This window comes from Aulonocara sp. 'chitande type north' Nkhata Bay, linkage group LG7 (assembly GCF_057382095.1).
Source record: "Aulonocara sp. 'chitande type north' Nkhata Bay isolate Kocher_YH1m ecotype deep benthic linkage group LG7, A_spYH_male_GT1.1, whole genome shotgun sequence".
Taxonomy (NCBI): domain Eukaryota; kingdom Metazoa; phylum Chordata; class Actinopteri; order Cichliformes; family Cichlidae; genus Aulonocara; species Aulonocara sp. 'chitande type north' Nkhata Bay.
In genome coordinates this window covers 69,395,021-69,416,078 of record NC_141350.1, presented here as the reverse complement: position 1 = coordinate 69,416,078, position 21,058 = coordinate 69,395,021, and the positions used below count along the sequence as shown (strand labels likewise).

The 21,058-nt window shown below is 48.1% G+C and overlaps 1 protein-coding gene across 2 annotated transcripts in view; it reads left to right on the top strand.

Annotated features, from left to right (window-relative positions):
* LOC147326874 (uncharacterized) overlaps positions 1–21,058 on the top strand; it is a 76,107-nt gene that overhangs the window by 39,536 nt on the left and 15,513 nt on the right. The window contains exons 5-7 of one of the 2 annotated variants that reach the window (XM_086302267.1): positions 1,093–1,137; positions 2,180–2,302; positions 20,010–20,096. In XM_086302267.1, the coding sequence (XP_086158393.1) occupies positions 1,093–1,137; positions 2,180–2,302; positions 20,010–20,096 (255 nt within the window). Of the gene's footprint in view, positions 1–1,092; positions 1,138–2,179; positions 2,303–20,009; positions 20,097–21,058 lie in introns of those variants that run through there. The other variant, XR_015130519.1, reaches the window with a different exon arrangement.

The following is a 21,058-nucleotide window of genomic DNA, read 5'->3' as shown; positions in this document are numbered from 1 at the left end:
CGTTATTGTTTACAGGAGATGAATCGCAGAATGATAGAGACGAAATACTGTTAATCTGACTGTCTGCAGGTTTACACGCAGTTACTGTCCCTCCATTACAAAGGCAGAGGCTCACGGTGTGATTATTTTACATGTAGTTGTTTTTTCCTGTGTAATAATGTTCAACATTGCTGTCAATACATTTTTCAAAAATGCCTCTCTGTGGTTAAAAATATAAACAACTGTGGGATCCTGTTTGTCTGTGATTTAAACAGCCCAGCGCTGCTCCCGACGCAGGGAAGACCTGCAGGGAGACCTGCCTCAGCACCTGTGCAGGTGAAGCCAAAGGGCAGATTTGCTTCACCATATTTTCTTTGGCTTAGAATGAAGTTGGTTTGGAAACATATTCAGCGATGCTTCATCTCCTGCTTTGCGTTTGTGTGGGCGCCGTGCTAGCAGTGTCCAAGCGTTGTTTTTTATTTTTCCCCTTTTCTTACCCCCCCCCCCCCCCCCCCTGCAATGGCTCTGTGCCCCCCCTTGGGGGCGGGCCCCACACTTTGGGAAGGTCTGTGCTAAAGGCAGAAGTTACCATATTTTTTGGATTATAAGGTGCATTAAGGAAACAAAACAGTCAGATAAGTCAAACTTTACTCATCTCATTCTTCTTGCTTTGTCTACTTCCGCACCATTGATTCGTTAATGATTCATTACTGTTGAATTCTTTGGCAGCTGATTTGATCTTTGGTTTCATTCGATAACACTGGACTTATTTTTCTACGAAGGTTTAAACTTTGAGAGCGTTTAAACAAGAGAGAAGAGTGTGAAAATGTTCATGCCTGTGTGGGAAAGTGCATAAAGTGTGTGGTGAGGGGTTTCACAGCCTTAAAACATCTATAATAATTGTAAAAAATAAAGTTGGCTAATTCGTGGATTTCACCTGTCGCTAGTTATTTTTAGAACGTAACTCCCGCGATAAACGAGGGAGCGCTGTATGTCAAAGCAGTAGAAATATTTTGTGCTGAGAACTCGGTGTAAAGATTCTGTCTGACGGGGATGTCAGAGCTAAAAGTTTTCTGTGAATGTTGATGAGTTTGTGTTGTTGTTGTTTGGCAGAGCGAGGAGGACGACACGAGGAGCGTCACAACGTCCTCCGTCATGGTGAGACACAAAGAGCCTTCGCTGTGTGTGTGTGTGTGTGTGTGTGTGTGTGCCGTTCCCATGGTGATGTCCCATAATGACACAGCGCTGGCTGCTCATTGGCTGTGATGGCCTCCTGCTGCTGTCTGACTGGACCCAGCAGGAACTGTCCGCCTGTTACTGGGCTGTAAGTTTGCAGAGCGACAGTTTCGTTATTGATTCGTGTCCAGATCGCGGAGTCTGATCGATGTTTGTGGCTTCAGTTTGTTCAGGCTCCGGCTTGGATTAACCAGCGTCTGCTGCGACACCAGTTATACTTTACTGACCGAGGTAAAGTCCAGCCTCTCGTCAGTCCAACACGAGCTCCAAATCAGACCAAACCAGACTAAACTACTATCTGGTGTCCATGAGTGTACAGCTCTCGGTTGGTTTCTGAGTCTCAGCCCTTCGGACGCCTACGCCAAGCTGAGGGCAGGTTTCCTCTGCAGCTGACTGAAAACACGTCTCTGTGCTGGAAACAAGTTTTAAACGTGCACTGAGCTGGACGTGTTTTCTTCCTGCTGCATCAGGGTCGACTGCGAGCCGTTAGCCGTGTTGCTCGCCGCCACGGCGTGCCATCAAGCTGAAGGACGGCCTCCCTCTGTGCCCGCCCAGGCTGTGTAATTAACACGGAGCTATCAGGTAAACAGTGAGGACAGCCCGGCAGGCCTCTGATTAAAGGCCTGGGTGGTGCTTCGCAGCACCCTGCTGGCCAATAAACACCACTAATGGCGTCAGGATCCCCGCTCGCCCGCCGCCCAGCAGCCCCCGCCTTGGCTAGAGGACAACGAGGACGCCAGTTTATGACAGAAAATCAAGACACTAGAGGAAATGTTACAAAATCAGTTTTTAGCATCAAACTGAAAGTTGATGACAAACACGTTCACCTCGCTCAACAGTTCCAAATGTCAGGGGGCGGAGACAGCCTGGGCTTCGTCGCTTCTTCATTGGTGTTCGGTTATAGTTTAAATACAGATGGAGGTCACCTTCCTCTCCTTTCCTCTCCCTCCCCTTCCTCCCCCAGTCTCTGTTCCACAGGGTTTCTCTGGATCCTCTGGAGAAGGAGTGGCTGAAGAGCTGTGCCGTGGGGAACGTGGCCACCCAGCGCCGGCTGCTCGCTCAGGAGCCCGGGCTCGTGCTAAAGAAGGTCCGCTTCAGACCTAGTGCTCCTGTGCGGTGCTCTGACGCAGAAGGTGTCATTTAGTGATCAGTAGCTGCTGGATTAAAGCCATCAGTGTTTGTTACACACACAGCGATGCTTGAATAGAGTCTGGTGCATTAGCTGGAGCGCGTGCAGTAGGACTTATAGGCGGAGATAGTGAGCACGCCGCTATTCTGATTCATCCTCTAAACACTTGAACTCTTTCCTTTTTCCTTTCCTCTTTTCTCACCTCGTCAGGATTTCATCACTGTAAGTAAAACACTTGCTTACCTGCTCACAGGTCATATTTTCATAGGATGACTGAATTATTTCTGTTTCACACGTGCAGCTCAAAGAGCTTCACGGAGGAGGATTAGAGAACAGAAAGGTCACACGGGCCGGTCTCCCATGGAAATATGTGCATTCACCAACCAGCTGGTGGGTGGTAGCTGGTGTCAGTGGGTGGAACCTGTCACAGAGAGGTTGACCATGCTGCACTGAAAGCCTGTTGCCCGTATCTGTATAGAAGATGCTGGCTTGTCTGCTCGAAGTATAGCATAGCATCTTTATTTATAAGGGTTAGGGGTGCTACAAATATAGAAGAAAGAGAAAACAGTTTAAATTCCATATAGAATATCTTAAAATTAAAAATAATGTAATTAATAAGAAACATATTAAGAGACATCAACAAGTCCTGCTGTGCTGAAAGCCAAGGTAAATAAATATGTTTTAAGACGTGATTTAAAAACAGATAAGGAAGGTCCTGTCTAACATGTAAAGGCAACTCATTCCACAGTTTTGGTGCTGCCACAGTGTTGCACAGCAAACGCCCGATCCCCTCTGAGCTCACGATTAGTCCTGGGCTCGCTCAGGAGGAGCTGGTCTGCCCACCTGAGGGGCCGGGAGGGTATGTGTGGATGAAGAGCTCAGAGAGGTACAGACGGGCAGCATTGGACAGACATTTAAAAACAAATAAAAGCAGCTTAAAATGATCCTAAAATGCACGGGCAGCCAATGAAGTGAATATAAAACTGGGTGATGTGCTCACATCTACGAGTGCCAGTCAAAAGACGTGCAGCAGCATTCTGAGCTAGCTGCAGTCGAAGAACAGAAGATCGACTCACCCCAAAATGAAGAGAATTACAGTTGCCTTCACAATAAGAACTGCACCTTCGGAAATGTTTTGGTTGCAGTGTAAAAACACAACCGTTTACGGTGGTGCAACACCGTCTTTGTGACTGATTTCATCTGGTGACAGCCAGCAACAGCAGCCACTGATCTGGTGACACGGTTTTCTCCAGCGACCGGAGGTTTCCAGAGAATCACCGACTGGTCTCTGTCTGACTGAGTTTTCTTTTACTACATCTCGCCAAAAACAAGTGAAAACCAACAATTAAACATCAAAACCTGCAGGTCCTCTGATGCCCAGCAGAGGCAGCAGTGAGTCCTCACAGGCAGCTTCCTGCTAAGCTTCGCCTCAGCTCATTGGAGACCATGAACTGACCTCTGGACCCAAACTTTCAAAGCTCCCAGTCTGCCTCCTAACTTTGTTGTGTTGTTTTGGACAGGAACCGCCTTTAATCTGAGGCTCTCTACTGGAAGCAGGAAGTAGGTGTGGCTTTACTTTTGCAGACAGTAATAATTGGTTCATTTAATAATAAGTGTTCCTCTGGTTCCATGCTGCAGCCTGCCGCTCCACCTGAGCTCTGCCGTCACCACGCTGTCAGCAAACGTCGATAAATGGCTTCAGAGCCGGACGCTTTCACAAAATAATTGGCTTAAGGAAATTAAATGTTCAAAGAGCAACAAAGACGTTAGTAATCTGCTTATTGAAAAGAAAGAAAGGGGAGTGCAGCTGAATGAATGGAGGGGGGGTAATGATCCTATTAGTTTGGATAAGAAGCTGCTGAGAGTCAGGCAGCAGGTGAGGACGAGGATCAGATAAACAGAAGACTGAGGACGGAGGCTTCATGGTTACTGTCTGGACCGTCCTGAGTAAACTACGCTGACGTGTGAGAAGAGCTGTAATCATTTTCATGAATAAAGCTGAGCTTATAACAGCTTCACTTAAGCTAACCGAGGAGTCACACTGTAGATTTTTACACAGAAAAAATGATTTTGTTCAATGAAACCTGATCCATGAAGTGTTTAACATACACTGTGGTTATATTCACACTTACATCAATTCTCTTTATGCAGGCGAAACACGTTTGTACCTACAAACTCTTTAATTCTAGTACAAAATGTTTTATAGCAGACTGCCTGCATTCACAAGGTCAGGTAAAAAGCTCTGAACGGTGGAGAAAATGCTCCAGAATAAATAAAAATTCATATAAACGCACAAATGATAACAAAATGAAGCTAGCATGTGGAACCACGGGTAAAACATCCATCCAGCACAGAGGCTTGGGTGGGACCAACATACGTGGATTTAGGCCCAGAGACCGGTCAGCGACCACATGGTAACCTCCAGTTGCTAGGGAAAAATGTGCCCTGGGGAATGGGTTGCTGCAGAACACCTACCTGTTATTGCACCCACTTGTAGGTTGCATGAATTGTCATTTTTGTTTTTGAGCTGTGCTGTGCTGAAAATAGAAAAAGTGTAATGCAAACTGAAACACAGAAGGTTCACCTTTAAAATAAAACTTTACCGTCTCACCACCAAAACCAGGAGTGAAGGGAGGACGGGACAAAGGCACGCTGTGCAGCCAGAGATTAATAATAACTAATGATTAAATGCAGAGAGGTGTGTAAACACAAAGTGACTGACAGGTTTTATTGGCTTTATCTGAATTAAGAAGCAGAAAGTTAGCGGCCATCCAGGTCTTTATGTCTTTAAGACATTCCTGCAGTTTAACTCATTGGTGTGTGTTATCTGGCTTCATGGACAGATAGAGCTGGGTGTCATCTGCATAGCAGTGTAAATGTATGCTATGTCTTCTAATGATGCTGCCTAAGGGAAGCATTTTAATTTTTCATATTTATTTCCTATCTTATTCATAGCCTTTTCCTTTTTTGTTTTCTTTAGGTCACGAGCAGTTGTCCAAGCATTTCACTACATATCGTACTGTGTATGACTGTGTACGTGACAAATAAAATTTGAATTTGAATTTGAAGCATGTATAATGTAAACAGAATTGGTCCTAGCACTGAACCCTGTGGAACTCCATAATTAACCTCAGTGTGTGAAGAGGACTCTCCATTTACATGCACAAACTGGAGTCTATTAGATAGATATGATACAAACCACTGCAGTGCAGTAATAAATATAGCAGCACTTCGACTCTTGAATGAGTGAAAGGTCATGACCAATAAATCAATCGACGGGATGTGTTTGTTCCACGTTAGTTTGGACAGTAGTTTAGCAGCCAGCAGCTTTTGTCCCTCCTGTTTTCAGTCCTGCTCTCAGGCTGTTTCACTGTGAATTCATCGGCTTCTGTGTTCTGACTCTTTCCGGCTGCCGCTGACGGCCTCCTGTGATGCAAACCTGCCGTACATGAAGGGGGTGAGTTTGGCTTCGTTAACATGAATCATCTGAACACAACAGAACACCTCTGCCTTCTGCCTCAATTAGCTGAGCGCCCATATCACAGAGAGCAGCTCCCTCACCTCCTGTCTCCCGTCACCACGGCGAGTTTAAACAAGTCGGACGTTCACGCGAGCAGAGGGCGGCGTTAATGTAAAATTCAGTTCATGTAAACTGGCCTCACTCAGACGTCCTGTGTGTTTGTTTGAAACACCTGCAGAAATGCAGCACTGCGCTGCGAGCCGTGCAGCCCTCTCTTCAAAGAGGCTGACAGCTCTGACAGCCTGCCATCAGGTTAATCACAGCAACATGGACGGATTACCGAACACGGCGTGCACAGAGACGCCGAACCACCGCACAGAGACTAAACCCTGCCGAAAGCTAAGAAGCACAAATACAAAGAAACGCAAAACAACGACAAAGAGACAGAAACGGACACAAATATGGAAAAAAAAAATTAAAAGTCAGAGATTTTATCAAACTGATAAAATGAAGAAACGCAGCAACAACACGGCCTTATCGCATGTGCGTCTTCCTGTCTGTGGTCAGCTCGTTGAGCTGTTTTGTGTCTCGGGGTCTGGAGATTTCGGGGGGCTCAAACACGCCGGCGCCGACTGGCCTTCCGCTGCGCGCCTTGGACGCCGCATCGGGATGGCGGGTCCACGCTCATTAGGCCTGCGTGCGATTGGAGCGGCCCAGCAGCCAGACAGCGGGCGTGTGTAATGATATTGTAATTACATGGTAATTAATATCTGAGCAGACAGCGAGCCTGAAGGGAGGCGGCTCGGCTCCCAGCAGATGGGAGGGACTGATAATTTCTCCACAGCCATTCGCCGGAGCCTCTGTACTTTTATTTGGTGGCGGTTTGATTTCACGGTGCTGAGCGGAGGATCTCGGGAACGGCGAGATTGTCCTTGTTTGTGAGCGGCGCTCCTGCATCGATCTGTGGTTTCCTTTCTTCTCCTGCAGCTCTTTGAGACCCCGTCCCAGCATATGTTCCTCATATTCATTGTTAAGTCAAAGTGTGACTCCACAGCCAATAAAGAGCCGGCTTTTCAGAGCGCCACATATGGCAGAGCTGTTGCAGGCTGTCTTTGAAAACTCTACACAAGCAGAATTTCACACAGCTCTAAGCTGCCTATTCAAGAGCTCCGGCAAAGGGACCCCTCCATATGGCCTCGCCTAATGTGCCCCCCCTTCCATTAGCTGCACAGACCTCCCCGTGCAGAAATAACAACATTAATGGCGTAGCCCTCTCGCCACTTGACAGCGTTGCTCTCCTTTTCATGCCTTGCTTGATCAAAACGGAAGGAGTGAAGCTGACGCCTTTCTGATGTGCTTTTTGCCTGCTGCTTCCAGGCGAGCGGCGCTAACTCATCCCGCGCGTCCCTCCTCCACCTCCAAAGGGCCGACAGATGCTCGGCACACCGAGCCCGACTGTTGGCAGGCAGTCGGCGGTTTGTGCCGGGTCACTGTCGGCGCTACCCCCGGATCTGTGCGAGGACAACGGCTGTGAGCGTCTCTCGGAGGCCCGAGTGTCCCGCTGAGGCGGACAGGTGTCTGTCATGTTTGCAAATGTGTAACATGGAGCTTTTGTGGCTCGTTGAGTTGGCCCGTGTTCTAGTTGGCTCGTTAACCATTTAAAGGAACAGAAAATCCCTGCACTGTGCACGATCCAGAGATCCTGCATTCAGACAGCCTGCAGGTCTCTCAGTCTGCTGGTGTTTGTGAGAATGTGTCCTTGCTTCTGTAGTAGACTCTAAATCAAAGATGTCAGAAAAAACTCATTCAAACTAACAGATTCTGGACTCTAATTCAAGCTGATCGTTATTCAGATGCATCAGTGCTTTCTACTCGTCCGGATCAGTTTGACTCTTTCAGCCTATGGCTCGTCAGAGCATTGCCGTAAATGCAGAATAATCTGCTCTGAGAAGAAAAGCATTCGATGTTTGAGTTTGGAAAAGTAAGTTTTGCCTCTGATTGACTCGAGGAAATGAATAAATGTGTCCTCTGCAGTCTTGAACACCTGCCTGTGTGAGGCTGAGGTGGAGGCACGAACAATCTGGTCGAGTGTTGGAAGAGGCCGGCGGGTGAGGCCGGCTTCAGTTAGCACCTTTTAATGAAAACTCTGGGCTTAGTGGTCAGTCTGCACCTCGCCGCCAACACAGGCACGCTGCCAAAATAAACCTCCATGAAGCATCCTGTGGACATTGACAGGTTTTTCCCCTCCTGTTCCTGTGATGGCGGCGCCCCGCTCGGTTTTCACGCTCACGGTTGTTGGCTGAATGAGGAACATCAGTGCGGCATAATTAAATGGGCGGAAAACAGCAGAAAACGATGTTCAGGCTGTTTAATCCAGTTTAGAGCAGCACCACGAGGGAAGGGGTCCAAATAACAGGACCAGGAGGAGGGGCTTCTGATGAAGCAGTGTGAGGAGGAAACGCAGCATCTTACCAAGGACTCGCATCAGGACGACTTTAACATCCATCAGAATGAGTCATGAATCAAATGTTTGCTGTATTAAAGCAAAACCAGCTTTAATACAGCACGGAGGACTGATGAGTTGTGTGGGATTATATATCCACAGACATCAAAAACCACTGCAAGTAGTTAAAGAAGGGCAAGAAACTCCATTTTTTTAAAAAAAACAGAAAATGACCATGATTCCTCCTACAGTCACTTTAATATTAGGATTACAGTCTGATATTTGAAACAAGCCCTTCATTCTCCCACTAAGTTTAACGTTTTCTGTTTTCTCCTCTTCCACTCACTCGGACACACAGTTTGTAAGTCCATCTTTGTGTCTCTGTGTGCAGTGTTTGTGCCGTAGTGTTAGCACAGCTGCCAATGAGAACTTTACACACAAAGAAAAATAATATACTCTGAAAAGTGGATCTGCTGCTTTCAGCTCCACATTATTATTCCTGGACTTCACCAGAGTAGTTTTCCATGATTCACGATTCAAAATAATATCTGACAACACTGGGCCTCAGTGCACCCTCTCTCTGAAACTAGCTGTTTAGCTTCTCCCCTTCAACCAGCTATCTTAGGATTAGCTAGGTTCCGAAGCCTGCTGAGGGGCAGCACCCAGTGCTTAAAAATAGAACTAAACATTGTAAACTTAAAAATGTGGAGAAGAAGAGTCAGTCCACTTTGATGGTTATTGTAGAGCTCTTATTGTCTTCTTCCCAGAGTATCAGATACTGCTGTTCTGTCAAAGCTCATCATGAGCAAGTTCAGACATGTGCAGGAAGTCTTTCTTTCTGATGGACTGGTGACCCATCCAGAGTGTACCCACTCCCATACCGGAAAAGATGGATGGAAGGACGGACAGACTGACGGATGGATGGATGGTTGAATGGTTAGACGGATGGATGGATGAATGGTTGAATGGATAGACAGATGGGCGGATGGATGGATGGATGGATGGATGGATGGATGGATGGATGGATGGTTGAATGGATAGATGGATGGATGGATGAATGGTTGAATGGATAGACGGATGGATGGATGAATGGTTGAATGGATAGACAGATGGGCGGATGGATGGATGGATGGATGGATAGATGGTTGAATGGATGAATGGATGGATGGTTGAATGGATAGATGGATGGATGGATGGATGGATGGATGGATGGATGAATGGTTGAATGGATAGACAGATGAATGGATGAATGTTTGAATGGATGGATGGATGGATGGATGGATGGATGGACGGATGGATGGATGGATGGTTGAATGGATAGACAGATGGATGGATGGATGGATGGATGGATGAATGGTTGAATGGATAGACAGATGGATGGATGGATGGATGGATGGACGGACGGACGGACGAACGGACGGGTGGATGGATGAATGGTTGAATGGATAGACAGATGAATGGATGGATGGATGAATGGTTGAATGGATAGACGGATGGATAGACGGATGGATGGATGGTTGGATGGATAGGCGGATGGATGGATGGATGGATGGATGAACGAATGGACGGGTGGATGGATGAATGGTTGAATGGATAGACAGATGGATGGATGGATGAATGGTTGAATGGATAGACAGATGGATGGATGGATGGATTGATGGATGGTTGAATGGATAGACGGATGGATGGATGGTTGAATGGATAGACGGATGGATGGATGGATGGATGGATGGAGAGACTGATGGATGGAGAGACTGATGGATGGACGGATGGATGGAGAGACTGATGGATGGATGGATGGATAGACAGATGGATGGATGAATGGTTGAATGGATATGCCTGTGAAGGTTCTCAGTCATCCAGGTCATCGTAGTCAAAGGAGCTTGCAAAGAAAAGCGTCTGGACTTCTTTAAGTTACTTGAAGACGTTTCACCTCTCATCCGAGAAGCTTCTTCAGTTCTAAGGTCAAATGGTGGAGAGTCCAGAGATTGAATGGATAGACAGATGGGCGGATGGACGGATGAATGGATGGATGGTTGAATGGCTAGACAGATGGGCGGATGGACGGATGAATGGATAGATGGATGGATGGTTGAATGGATAGACAGATGGATGGATGAATGGTTGAATGGATAGACAGATGGGCGGATGGACGGATGAATGGATAGATGGATGGTTGAATGGATAGACAGATGGATGGATGGTTGAATGGATAGACAGATGGGCGGATGGACGGATGAATGGATGGATGGTTGAATGGATAGACAGATGGGCGGATGGACAGATGAATGGATAGATGGATGGATGGTTGAATGGATAGACAGATGGATGGATGGATGGTTGAATGGATAGACAGATGGGCAGATGGACGGATGAATGGATGGATGGTGGGCTGACAGACACACGGACAGATGGATAGACGGAAAAAAGATGACTTCACTCTGATTTCCTGCTGCAGACTTCACAGCTCTGTAAAACTGCACCAGTGTTGCTGCAGCTGTGACGGTGACGGATTTTTGACCCTGTGGGAGGGGAACATGTCAGCTTATCTGAGCAGGATGAAACCATCACACACAGTCAGAGTTAATGTGAGCTCGCTCACTGAGCAGATTTAAATACAAATGTTTCTAAATGTTTGTCCCTCGCTGTGAATGCACTCGTATCCTCGTGTCCTTCACACAGGCCGCTTATTCAGATTGATTAGATCACATTAAGAAACACAATTAGCGGCATGTTCTAATACAACACACAATGGCGATGGGATAACCGTCCTTGAATGTGGCTCTTTAGCAGAGAGTTAAGTCCTGTTGGGTTAAATTAAAGCTCACATTATCTCACAGCAGTTTGTGTGTCTGCGTGCAGCTCACAGCCAAATCTGTTTAAACTAATTAACCATGAATTCACTTCAAAGCAGGACTTTCTGCTCTCAGTCTGAGGTTTCTACCAATGTCCTCAGCAGATATCCACACGTCCCCTCTGTGGGTGAGGACCAGAGGCGGAGGCAGACATTTGATACACCCGGGGCCTAGCCCTAAAGGGTAGTATGCATGTGGGATTGGGGGGGCTTAATTAAAAAACTATTTTTTTAATTCAGCAGCAAGGCAGAACAAAATCAGGGCTGTATCAAGACATGAGGACCAAACCCCAATTCAACCAGACCCAGAACTGATCCAGAACTAAACAGGACTACAACAGTTCAAAATCAGGACTACTTAGAACTTAATCAAGACAGAACCAGAATCAGAACTAGATGATAGTAGCAGTAAAAATCATCATAGACCTGCACTACACTTATTTTTTAATTCTACCAAAGTCCACTGTTTAGATTCAGAAACATTTATATAATTATTTAGCCTTGTTGTGCAAACAAGCTGCAGAACTTAATAAATATAGAATTTGAAAAATAACAAACCTAAAAAGAAACTTGCGAGTCCCTGCTCTTGTTCATTTCTGTTCTGTCCTCATTCTCCATCTCCCTCTCTGCTCCTCTCTCCCTCTCTGTTCCTCTCCCTCTCTGCTCCTCTCTCTCTCTCTGTTCCTCTCCCTCTCTGTTCCTCTCCCTCTCTGCTCCTCTCTCTCTCTCTGTTCCTCTCCCTCTCTGTTCCTCTCCCTCTCTGCTCCTCTCTCTCTCTCTCTGTTCCTCTCTCTCTCTCTGTTCCTCTCCCTCTCTGCTCCTCTCTCTCTCTCTCTGTTCCTCTCTCTCTCTCTGTTCCTCTCTCTCTCTGCTCCTCTCTCTCTCTCTGTTCCTCTCCCTCTCTGCTCCTCTCTCTCTCTCTCTGTTCCTCTCTCTCTCTGTTCCTCTCCCTCTCTGCTCCTCTCTCTCTCTCTGTTCCTCTCTCTCTGTTCCTCTCTCTCTCTCTGTTCCTCTCTCTCTCTCTGTTCCTCTCTCTCTCTCTCTGTTCCTCTCTCTCTCTGTTCCTCTCCCTCTCTGCTCCTCTCTCTCTCTCTGTTCCTCTCCCTCTCTGTTCCTCTCTCTCTCTCTGCTCCTCTCTCTCTCTCTCTGTTCCTCTCTCTCTCTGTTCCTCTCCCTCTCTGCTCCTCTCTCTCTCTCTGTTCCTCTCCCTCTCTGCTCCTCTCTCTCTCTCTGTTCCTCTCCCTCTCTGCTCCTCTCTCTCTCTCTCTGTTCCTCTCTCTCTCTGTTCCTCTCCCTCTCTGCTCCTCTCTCTCTCTCTCTGTTCCTCTCCCTCTCTGTTCCTCTCTCTCTCTGTTCCTCTCCCTCTCTGTTCCTCTCTCTCTCTCTGTTCCGCTCTCTCTCTCTCTGTTCCTCTCTCTCTCTGTTCCTCTCCCTCTCTGCTCCTCTCTCTCTCTCTGTTCCTCTCCCTCTCTGTTCCTCTCCCTCTCTGCTCCTCTCTCTCTCTCTCTGTTCCTCTCTCTCTCTGTTCCTCTCCCTCTCTGTTCCTCTCTCTCTCTCTGTTCCTCTCTCTCTCTCTCTGTTCCTCTCTCTCTCTGTTCCTCTCCCTCTCTGCTCCTCTCTCTCTCTCTGTTCCTCTCCCTCTCTGTTCCTCTCCCTCTCTGCTCCTCTCTCTCTCTCTCTGTTCCTCTCTCTCTCTGTTCCTCTCCCTCTCTGCTCCTCTCTCTCTCTCTCTGTTCCTCTCCCTCTCTGCTCCTCTCTCTCTCTCTGTTCCTCTCCCTCTCTGCTCCTCTCTCTCTCTCTCTGTTCCTCTCTCTCTCTGTTCCTCTCCCTCTCTGCTCCTCTCCCTCTCTGTTCCTCTCTCTCTCTGTTCCTCTCCCTCTCTGCTCCTCTCTCTCTCTCTCTGTTCCTCTCTCTCTCTGCTCCTCTCCCTCTCTGCTCCTCTCTCTCCCTCTCTGTTCCTCTCCCTCTCTGCTCCTCTCTCCCTCTCTGTTCCTCTCCCTCTCTCTCTGTTCCTCTCTCTCTCTCTCTCTGTTCCTCTCTCTCTCTGCTCCTCTCTCTCCCTCTCTGTTCCTCTCTCTCTCTGCTCCTCTCTCTCTCTCTCTGTTCCTCTCCCTCTCTGTTCCTCTCTCTCCCTCTCTGTTCCTCTCTCTCTCTGCTCCTCTCTCTCTCTCTCTCTCTCTCTGTTCCTCTCTCTCTCTCTCTCTCTGTTCCTCTCTCTCTCTGCTCCTCTCTCTCTCTCTCTGTTCCTCTCCCTCTCTGTTCCTCTCTCTCTCTCTCTGTTCCTCTCTCTCTCTGTTCCTCTCCCTCTCTGTTCCTCTCTCTCTCTCTCTGTTCCTCTCTCTCTCTGCTCCTCTCTCTCCCTCTCTGTTCCTCTCTCTCTCTCTCTCTCTGTTCCTCTCTCTCTCTGCTCCTCTCTCTCTCTCTCTGTTCCTCTCCCTCTCTGTTCCTCTCTCTCCCTCTCTGTTCCTCTCTCTCTCTCTCTCTCTCTCTGTTCCTCTCTCTCTCTCTCTCTCTCTGTTCCTCTCTCTCTCTGCTCCTCTCTCTCTCTCTCTGTTCCTCTCCCTCTCTGTTCCTCTCTCTCTCTCTCTGTTCCTCTCTCTCTCTGCTCCTCTCTCTCTCTCTCTGTTCCTCTCCCTCTCTGTTCCTCTCTCTCCCTCTCTGTTCCTCTCTCTCTCTGCTCCTCTCTCTCTCTCTCTGTTCCTCTCCCTCTCTGTTCCTCTCTCTCTCTCTCTGTTCCTCTCTCTCTCTGCTCCTCTCTCTCTCTCTCTGTTCCTCTCCCTCTCTGTTCCTCTCTCTCTCTGCTCCTCTCTCTCCCTCTCTGTTCCTCTCTCTCCCTCTCTGTTCCTCTCCCTCTCTGTTCCTCTCTCTCTCTGCTCCTCTCTCTCTCTCTCTCTCTGTTCCTCTCCCTCTCTGTTCCTCTCTCTCTCTCTCTCTCTGTTCCTCTCTCTCTCTGCTCCTCTCTCTCCCTCTCTGTTCCTCTCTCTCCCTCTCTGTTCCTCTCCCTCTCTGTTCCTCTCCCTCTCTGCTCCTCTCTCTCCCTCTCTGTTCCTCTCCCTCTCTGTTCCTCTCTCTCTCTGCTCCTCTCTCTCTCTCTCTGTTCCTCTCTCTCTCTCTCTCTCTGTTCCTCTCTCTCTCTGCTCCTCTCTCTCTCTCTCTCTCTGTTCCTCTCCCTCTCTGTTCCTCTCTCTCCCTCTCTGTTCCTCTCTCTCTCTCTCTGTTCCTCTCTCTCTCTGCTCCTCTCTCTCTCTCTCTGTTCCTCTCTCTCTCTCTCTCTCTGTTCCTCTCTCTCTCCGCTCCTCTCTCTCTCTCTCTGTTCCTCTCTCTCTCTGCTCCTCTCTCTCCCTCTCTGTTCCTCTCTCTCTCTCTCTCTGTTCCTCTCTCTCTCTCTGCTCCTCTCTCTCCCTCTCTGTTCCTCTCTCTCTCTCTCTCTCTGTTCCTCTCTCTCTCCGCTCCTCTCTCTCTCTCTCTGTTCCTCTCTCTCTCTGCTCCTCTCTCTCCCTCTCTGTTCCTCTCTCTCTCTCTCTCTCTGTTCCTCTCTCTCTCTCTGTTCCTCTCTCTCTCTCTCTGTTCCTCTCTCTCTCTGCTCCTCTCTCTCTCTCTCTGTTCCTCTCTCTCTCTCTCTCTCTGTTCCTCTCTCTCTCTCTGTTCCTCTCTCTCTCTCTCTGTTCCTCTCCCTCTCTGCTCCTCTCTCTCCCTCTCTGTTCCTCTCCCTCTCTGCTCCTCTCTCTCCCTCTCTGTTCCTCTCCCTCTCTGCTCCTCTCTCCCTCTCTGTTCCTCTCCCTCTCTGCTCCTCTCTCTCTCTCTCTCTCTGTTCCTCTCTCTCTCTCTCTCTCTCTCTCTCTCTCTGTTCCTCTCTCTCTCTGCTCCTCTCTCTCCCTCTCTGTTCCTCTCTCTCTCTGCTCCTCTCTCTCTCTGCTCCTCTCTCTCTCTCTCTGTTCCTCTCCCTCTCTGTTCCTCTCTCTCTCTGCTCCTCTCTCTCTCTCTCTGTTCCTCTCCCTCTCTCTCTGCTCCTCTCTCTCTCTCTGTTCCTCTCCCTCTCTCTCTGTTCCTCTCTCTCTCTCTCTCTCTCTGTTCCTCTCTCTCTCTGCTCCTCTCTCTCCCTCTCTGTTCCTCTCTCTCTCTGCTCCTCTCTCTCTCTCTCTGTTCCTCTCCCTCTCTGCTCCTCTCCCTCTCTGCTCCTCTCTCTCCCTCTCTGTTCCTCTCCCTCTCTGCTCCTCTCTCTCTCTCTCTGTTCCTCTCTCTCTCTGTTCCTCTCCCTCTCTCTCTGTTCCTCTCTCTCTCTCTCTCTCTCTCTCTCTGTTCCTCTCTCTCTCTGCTCCTCTCTCTCTCTCTCTGTTCCTCTCCCTCTCTGCTCCTCTCTCTCTCTCTCTGTTCCTCTCTCTCTCTGTTCCTCTCTCTCTCTCTCTCTCTCTCTGTTCCTCTCTCTCTCTGCTCCTCTCTCTCCCTCTCTGTTCCTCTCTCTCTCTCTCTCTGTTCCTCTCTCTCTCTGCTCCTCTCCCTCTCTGTTCCTCTCTCTCTCTCTCTGCTCCTCTCTCTCTCCCCCTCTCTGTTCCTCTCCCTCTCTGTTCCTCTCCCTCTCTGTTCCTCTCCCTCTCTGTTCCTCTCTCTCTCTCTCTGTTCCTCTCCCTCTCTGTTCCTCTCTCTCTCTGTTCCTCTCTCTCTCTCTCTCTCTGTTCCTCTCTCTCTCTGTTCCTCTCCCTCTCTGTTCCTCTCTCTCTCTGTTCCTCTCTCTCTCTCTCTCTCTGTTCCTCTCTCTCTCTGTTCCTCTCTCTCTCTCTCTGTTCCTCTCCCTCTCTGTTCCTCTCTCTCTCTGTTCCTCTCTCTCTCTCTCTCTCTGTTCCTCTCTCTCTCTGTTCCTCTCTCTCTCTGCTCCTCTCTCTCTCTCTCTGCTCCTCTCCCTCTCTGCTCCTCTCTCTCCCTCTCTGTTCCTCTCCCTCTCTGCTCCTCTCTCTCTCTCTCTGTTCCTCTCCCTCTCTGTTCCTCTCTCTCTCTGCTCCTCTCTCTCTCTCTCTGCTCCTCTCCCTCTCTGCTCCTCTCCCTCTCTCTCTGTTCCTCTCTCTCTCTCTCTCTCTCTCTCTGTTCCTCTCTCTCTCTGCTCCTCTCTCTCCCTCTCTGTTCCTCTCTCTCTCTGCTCCTCTCTCTCTCTCTCTGCTCCTCTCTCTCTCTCTCTGTTCCTCTCTCTCTCTCTCTCTCTGTTCCTCTCTCTCTCTGCTCCTCTCCCTCTCTGTTCCTCTCTCTCTCTCTCTGCTCCTCTCTCTCTCTCCCTCTCTGTTCCTCTCCCTCTCTGTTCCTCTCCCTCTCTGTTCCTCTCCCTCTCTGTTCCTCTCTCTCTCTCTCTGTTCCTCTCCCTCTCTGTTCCTCTCTCTCTCTGTTCCTCTCTCTCTCTCTCTCTCTGTTCCTCTCTCTCTCTGTTCCTCTCTCTCTCTCTGTTCCTCTCCCTCTCTGTTCCTCTCTCTCTCTGTTCCTCTCTCTCTCTGTTCCTCTCTCTCTCTCTGTTCCTCTCCCTCTCTGTTCCTCTCCCTCTCTGTTCCTCTCTCTCTCTGTTCCTCTCTCTCTCTCTCTCTCTGTTCCTCTCCCTCTCTGTTCCTCTCCCTCTCTGTTCCTCTCTCTCTCTCTGTTCCTCTCCCTCTCTGTTCCTCTCTCTCTCTGCTCCTCTCTCTCCCTCTCTGTTCCTCTCCCTCTCTGTTCCTCTCCCTCTCTGTTCCTCTCCCTCTCTGTTCCTCTCTCTCCCTCTCTGTTCCTCTCTCTCTCTGTTCCTCTCTCTCTCTCTGTTCCTCTCCCTCTCTGTTCCTCTCTCTCTCTGCTCCTCTCTCTCCCTCTCTGTTCCTCTCTCTCTCTGTTCCTCTCTCTCCCTCTTTGTGCTGACAATCATCAAATATACAGTGGAAACCAGATATTTACCCTTCAGATCAAAACACTTTTTTAATTGTAACATCAAATCAGACTAAATGTTTATTTTTTAGATAAATATAAAAACATATTTGTTAACTTTAAGAGTAAAGAGAGAAACTGTCTGTATTTCTTAATTGTAAATGGCACCAAATTGTATTCAAACTGAGCCACACTTATGGAGCTCCACAGTTCTGTTCCTGGTGTTTTGTTGACATCTCTTGATGTTCCCATGTCACAGAAACAGGCTCTGTGTTTTGCCTTATATGCATCCACAGCTGTGCCACCAGTTTACTCACATGGACTCTACTAATTCCTCCTATTTGCTCTCCCTAAAAAGTCCCTTCATAAACTCCAACTTCTTCAAAACTCTGCAGCTCGGGTCATAACTTGCACTAGTCAAGAGCTCATATTACCCCAGTTCTTCAGCAGCTTCACTGGTTGTCCGTAGAAACCAGGATAAACTTTAAAATCTTACTTCTTACATACAAGTGTGTCCATAAATCTGCTCCTGCATATTTGTGTGACCTGCTCCATATCACCACTGTTTCCCGCCCTCTCAGATCATCATCTTACCGTTCCATCCTCACACTTCATCACTGTGGGGAGCAGAGCTTTCAGTCGCTCTGCTCCTCGGCTCTCGAACTCTCTTCCTCCTGCACTAAGAAATATTGACTCCCTCTCTGTACTTAAGACACAGCTCAAAACACATCTGTTTAAACTGGCTTATTCGCTTTAATGCTGATTTTATCTGTTGTCACGCTCTGTTTTGTAATTTTAACTTATTTGATGTATTTTATCACTACTGTTCCTTTTATTAATTGTGTTCTTTGTAAGGTGACCTTGGGTTTCTGAAAGGCGGTTAGACGTTATGTAGCAGAAAATGGACCCAACAGCGATTTTATTAGAAAATTCCAACTACAATGTACGAGCAGCACTTGGTGACAGTGGGAAGGAAGAACTGCTTTTTAGCAGGAAGAGAGCCAGGATCAGGAAGGGGGAGGTGGAAATAGAAGAGCTTGCTCAAACTGAAAATCATCAGACTTTCACAGTGTGTGTGTGTGTGTGTGTGTGTGTGTGTGTGTGTGTGTGTGTGTGTGTGTGTGCGTGTGTGTGTGCGTGCGTGCGTGTGTGTGTGTGTGTGTGTGTGTGCATGTTTAGATAGTTTTGTGAGGACAGAAAATTGTCATGCCACAATACTTGTGGGGACAAACTAGGGATGGGTATCGAAACCCGGTTCTTGTTGAGAACCGGTTCCTACTGTTTCAGTTCCTTGGAATCGTTTGCCATTTTTGCAAACGATTCCCTTATCGATTCCAGTCGCCCCGAATGACGTCACCATGTTGCGGAGCGTCATTTACCTGGCAGGAAACACGGCGCCTAACACTCAAAAGTTTGGTTACACTTTACGAGAACGGATGACAACAGGGCAACTTGCAATACTTGCAAAGTAGATATTTCATTTAAGGGAGGAAACACTACGAATATGCAAAAGCGTTTGCTCACAAAACACACGATGACCTTAAATGAATGTGTCATGAACCGAAGTTCCGAGCGTAGGCAGGACCCAGTAGCAGAACACACACACTAGGGTAGGAGCGAATAAAGAAAGTAATTTTTATTGCAACTAAAGGTGTCCCGTGAGGGTAGCCAGAAAAACAACGTATGAAACCAGAAGAAACCGAGGGACCGCACAGGGAACGCCGAGAGCGGGGCTGTGAGAGGGGTGATAGCCGGGCCGAGTGAACCAGAGGGGGGTGGAGCTCCAAAAGGGGTCGAGACGGCGAAGCTGAATGTGAACCAAATCTCAGGCGGACAGGTGGACAGGTGGACAGGCAGGTGGCTCGAAAACAAAAACACGCCGAGTTGTGATCTGGGTACACAGGGAAAAAAAAACAGTGTTAGGTCCGATGGAGAGTTTGTCATACGAGTTCTTTTCCCGCAGGCGTACGTTACCGCTGAGAGGCGACTACGGACTGGCGTGGAGCAGCAGGTAGGGCAGGATTAAATAGTCCACCTGGTGATCGCCTGGGATGGGATGCAGGTGTGGGGTTAGCAGCCACGCTCGTGGGCGTGGACATCCCAGCAGCACCCCGGACGCCGGGCCGCGGACCATGACAGAATGTCGTGTTTTTAATTCGCTCCGGACTCGTGAATCTCAACCAGCAGCAGCGGTAACGTTTGCACGTCCTCTCCCGTTAATGCGGCAGGTAAATAATCAACTAACAGCATATTATGTTAGCGCGATCTGCCTTATTACAAACCTGCCATTACTGTGCATTTAGTGACCATGATGAGACAGAGTCTGGCTCAGATGCTGGCAGTTCTCGCTGCAGTCTGCCGGTAGCGTCTCCTTTCAGGCAGGATAGACGAATGTCACCGAGCAGTGACTCAGTTTGTGGTCAAAGGTTTGCACCCGTTTGCCACAGAAGATGATTTTCAGTAAGTGAATGTGTTTAATTGTAGGCAGGGACATTACTGGATATTCTTGTGTAATTGCTACAGAATAATTTATGTTATACTTTGTTATTGCTACAGAAGAATATTTATTTTATTATTTTACATTTACAATTTTTTTTCCTGGGGACCCTGTGACACCCCATTGAAGAGCCGTAGGCTGGATCTCTTGAGATCTCACTGTTGGGTTTGTAAGGCCATATTACTCCTAAATTTCTATCTTGTTCAAAGAGAAGATATAAAACAAAGTTCTAAGCTAATCGACCTCAGTGTTCTCCTCTTTTTTTAAAAGAATCGATAAAGAATCGAATCGTTAAACAGAATCGAAAATGGAATCGGAATCATGAAAATCTTATCAATACCCATCCCTAGGACAAACAGTCATTATGGGGACAAAGTGCTGTCCCCATGAGTTTGAAGACTTTTCTGAGACTCAAAATGTGGTTTTAGTGTCAGGGTTACAATTAGGATATGGTTAGGTTTAGGGTACGGGTTAGGGAAAGCATTATGTCAATGTAATGTCCCCACAAAGATAGTAAACCAGACGTGTGTGTGTTTTCAGACGGCGCTTCACTGGGCAGCCAGGCACGGCCGTGAGGATGCCGTGGACATGATGCTTCACTCTGGAGCCGACGTCAACGTCAGATCAGTGAGTGTGTGTTTGGTGTGTGTGCAGCGCTCAGGACTGATGTTGTTTATAAACTGCACATTGAAGATTAATCTAAGAAACTATCAGGGCTGAACTGAAGCGCACGTGTACAGGAGAATCAGTGTCAGTCTGCCAATAATACATCAGCCTAAACCGCCAAAATAAAGGCCTCTGCTTCTCTCACATATCAGCGCCTCACTGCAGCTGTACTGCTCTCTCTCCTTCCTGCCAAGCCTGCAGGGGCTTTATGACTATCCAGTTAAATCTCTCGCGCTCTCCCTTAACCTCCAGTTCAGTGGACGCCCCATGAGGCCTTTCCCCTCCAATTACTGCATCGTGTGTGAAGTTCAGAGCGTTAACCTGCTGACGAGTGGCAAACAGGCTGGCGTTTTTCAGCCGTCACCCTCCTCCTGCTTCTGCTGCAGCTCACCGAGGAAAGCTCGCTCTTTAATTTGGTTTAATTTAAGCCCTAAGGTCAGTTTTTACAGCAGTTTTTAAGAGTTTAATTCATCTCAAAACACCAGTCGCAGATTTGAAAAGTGATTCCTCAATAAGAAAACAAATCAGCACAGAGACGTAGATAATGATAACCTCCTGATACCTGAGCTGCGTTCAGCTATAAAACAGGAAGTCCTTACTTCATTGTAAAGTGTTATCGCCTAAATGTAATCTGCACTCGCTGACAGCCTGTGGGAATCACTCAACTCAGTTTTAACCGTCACCTTGACGTACTTTATATTGCAAGGTAAAGACCCGACAATAATACAGAAAACCACCAATCACATGACCCCCTGCGAGCAAGCACTTGGTGACAGCGGGAAGGAAAAACTCCCTTTAACAGGAAGAAACCGCAGGAAGAATCAGATTTGGGGAGGTGTGGCCTCTCCCTCCGCCAAGGCTGAGCCCAGCCACCCTCCACAGGAAGCTCATCACTGTGGTGGTCACAGGCGAGGGTGGGAAGG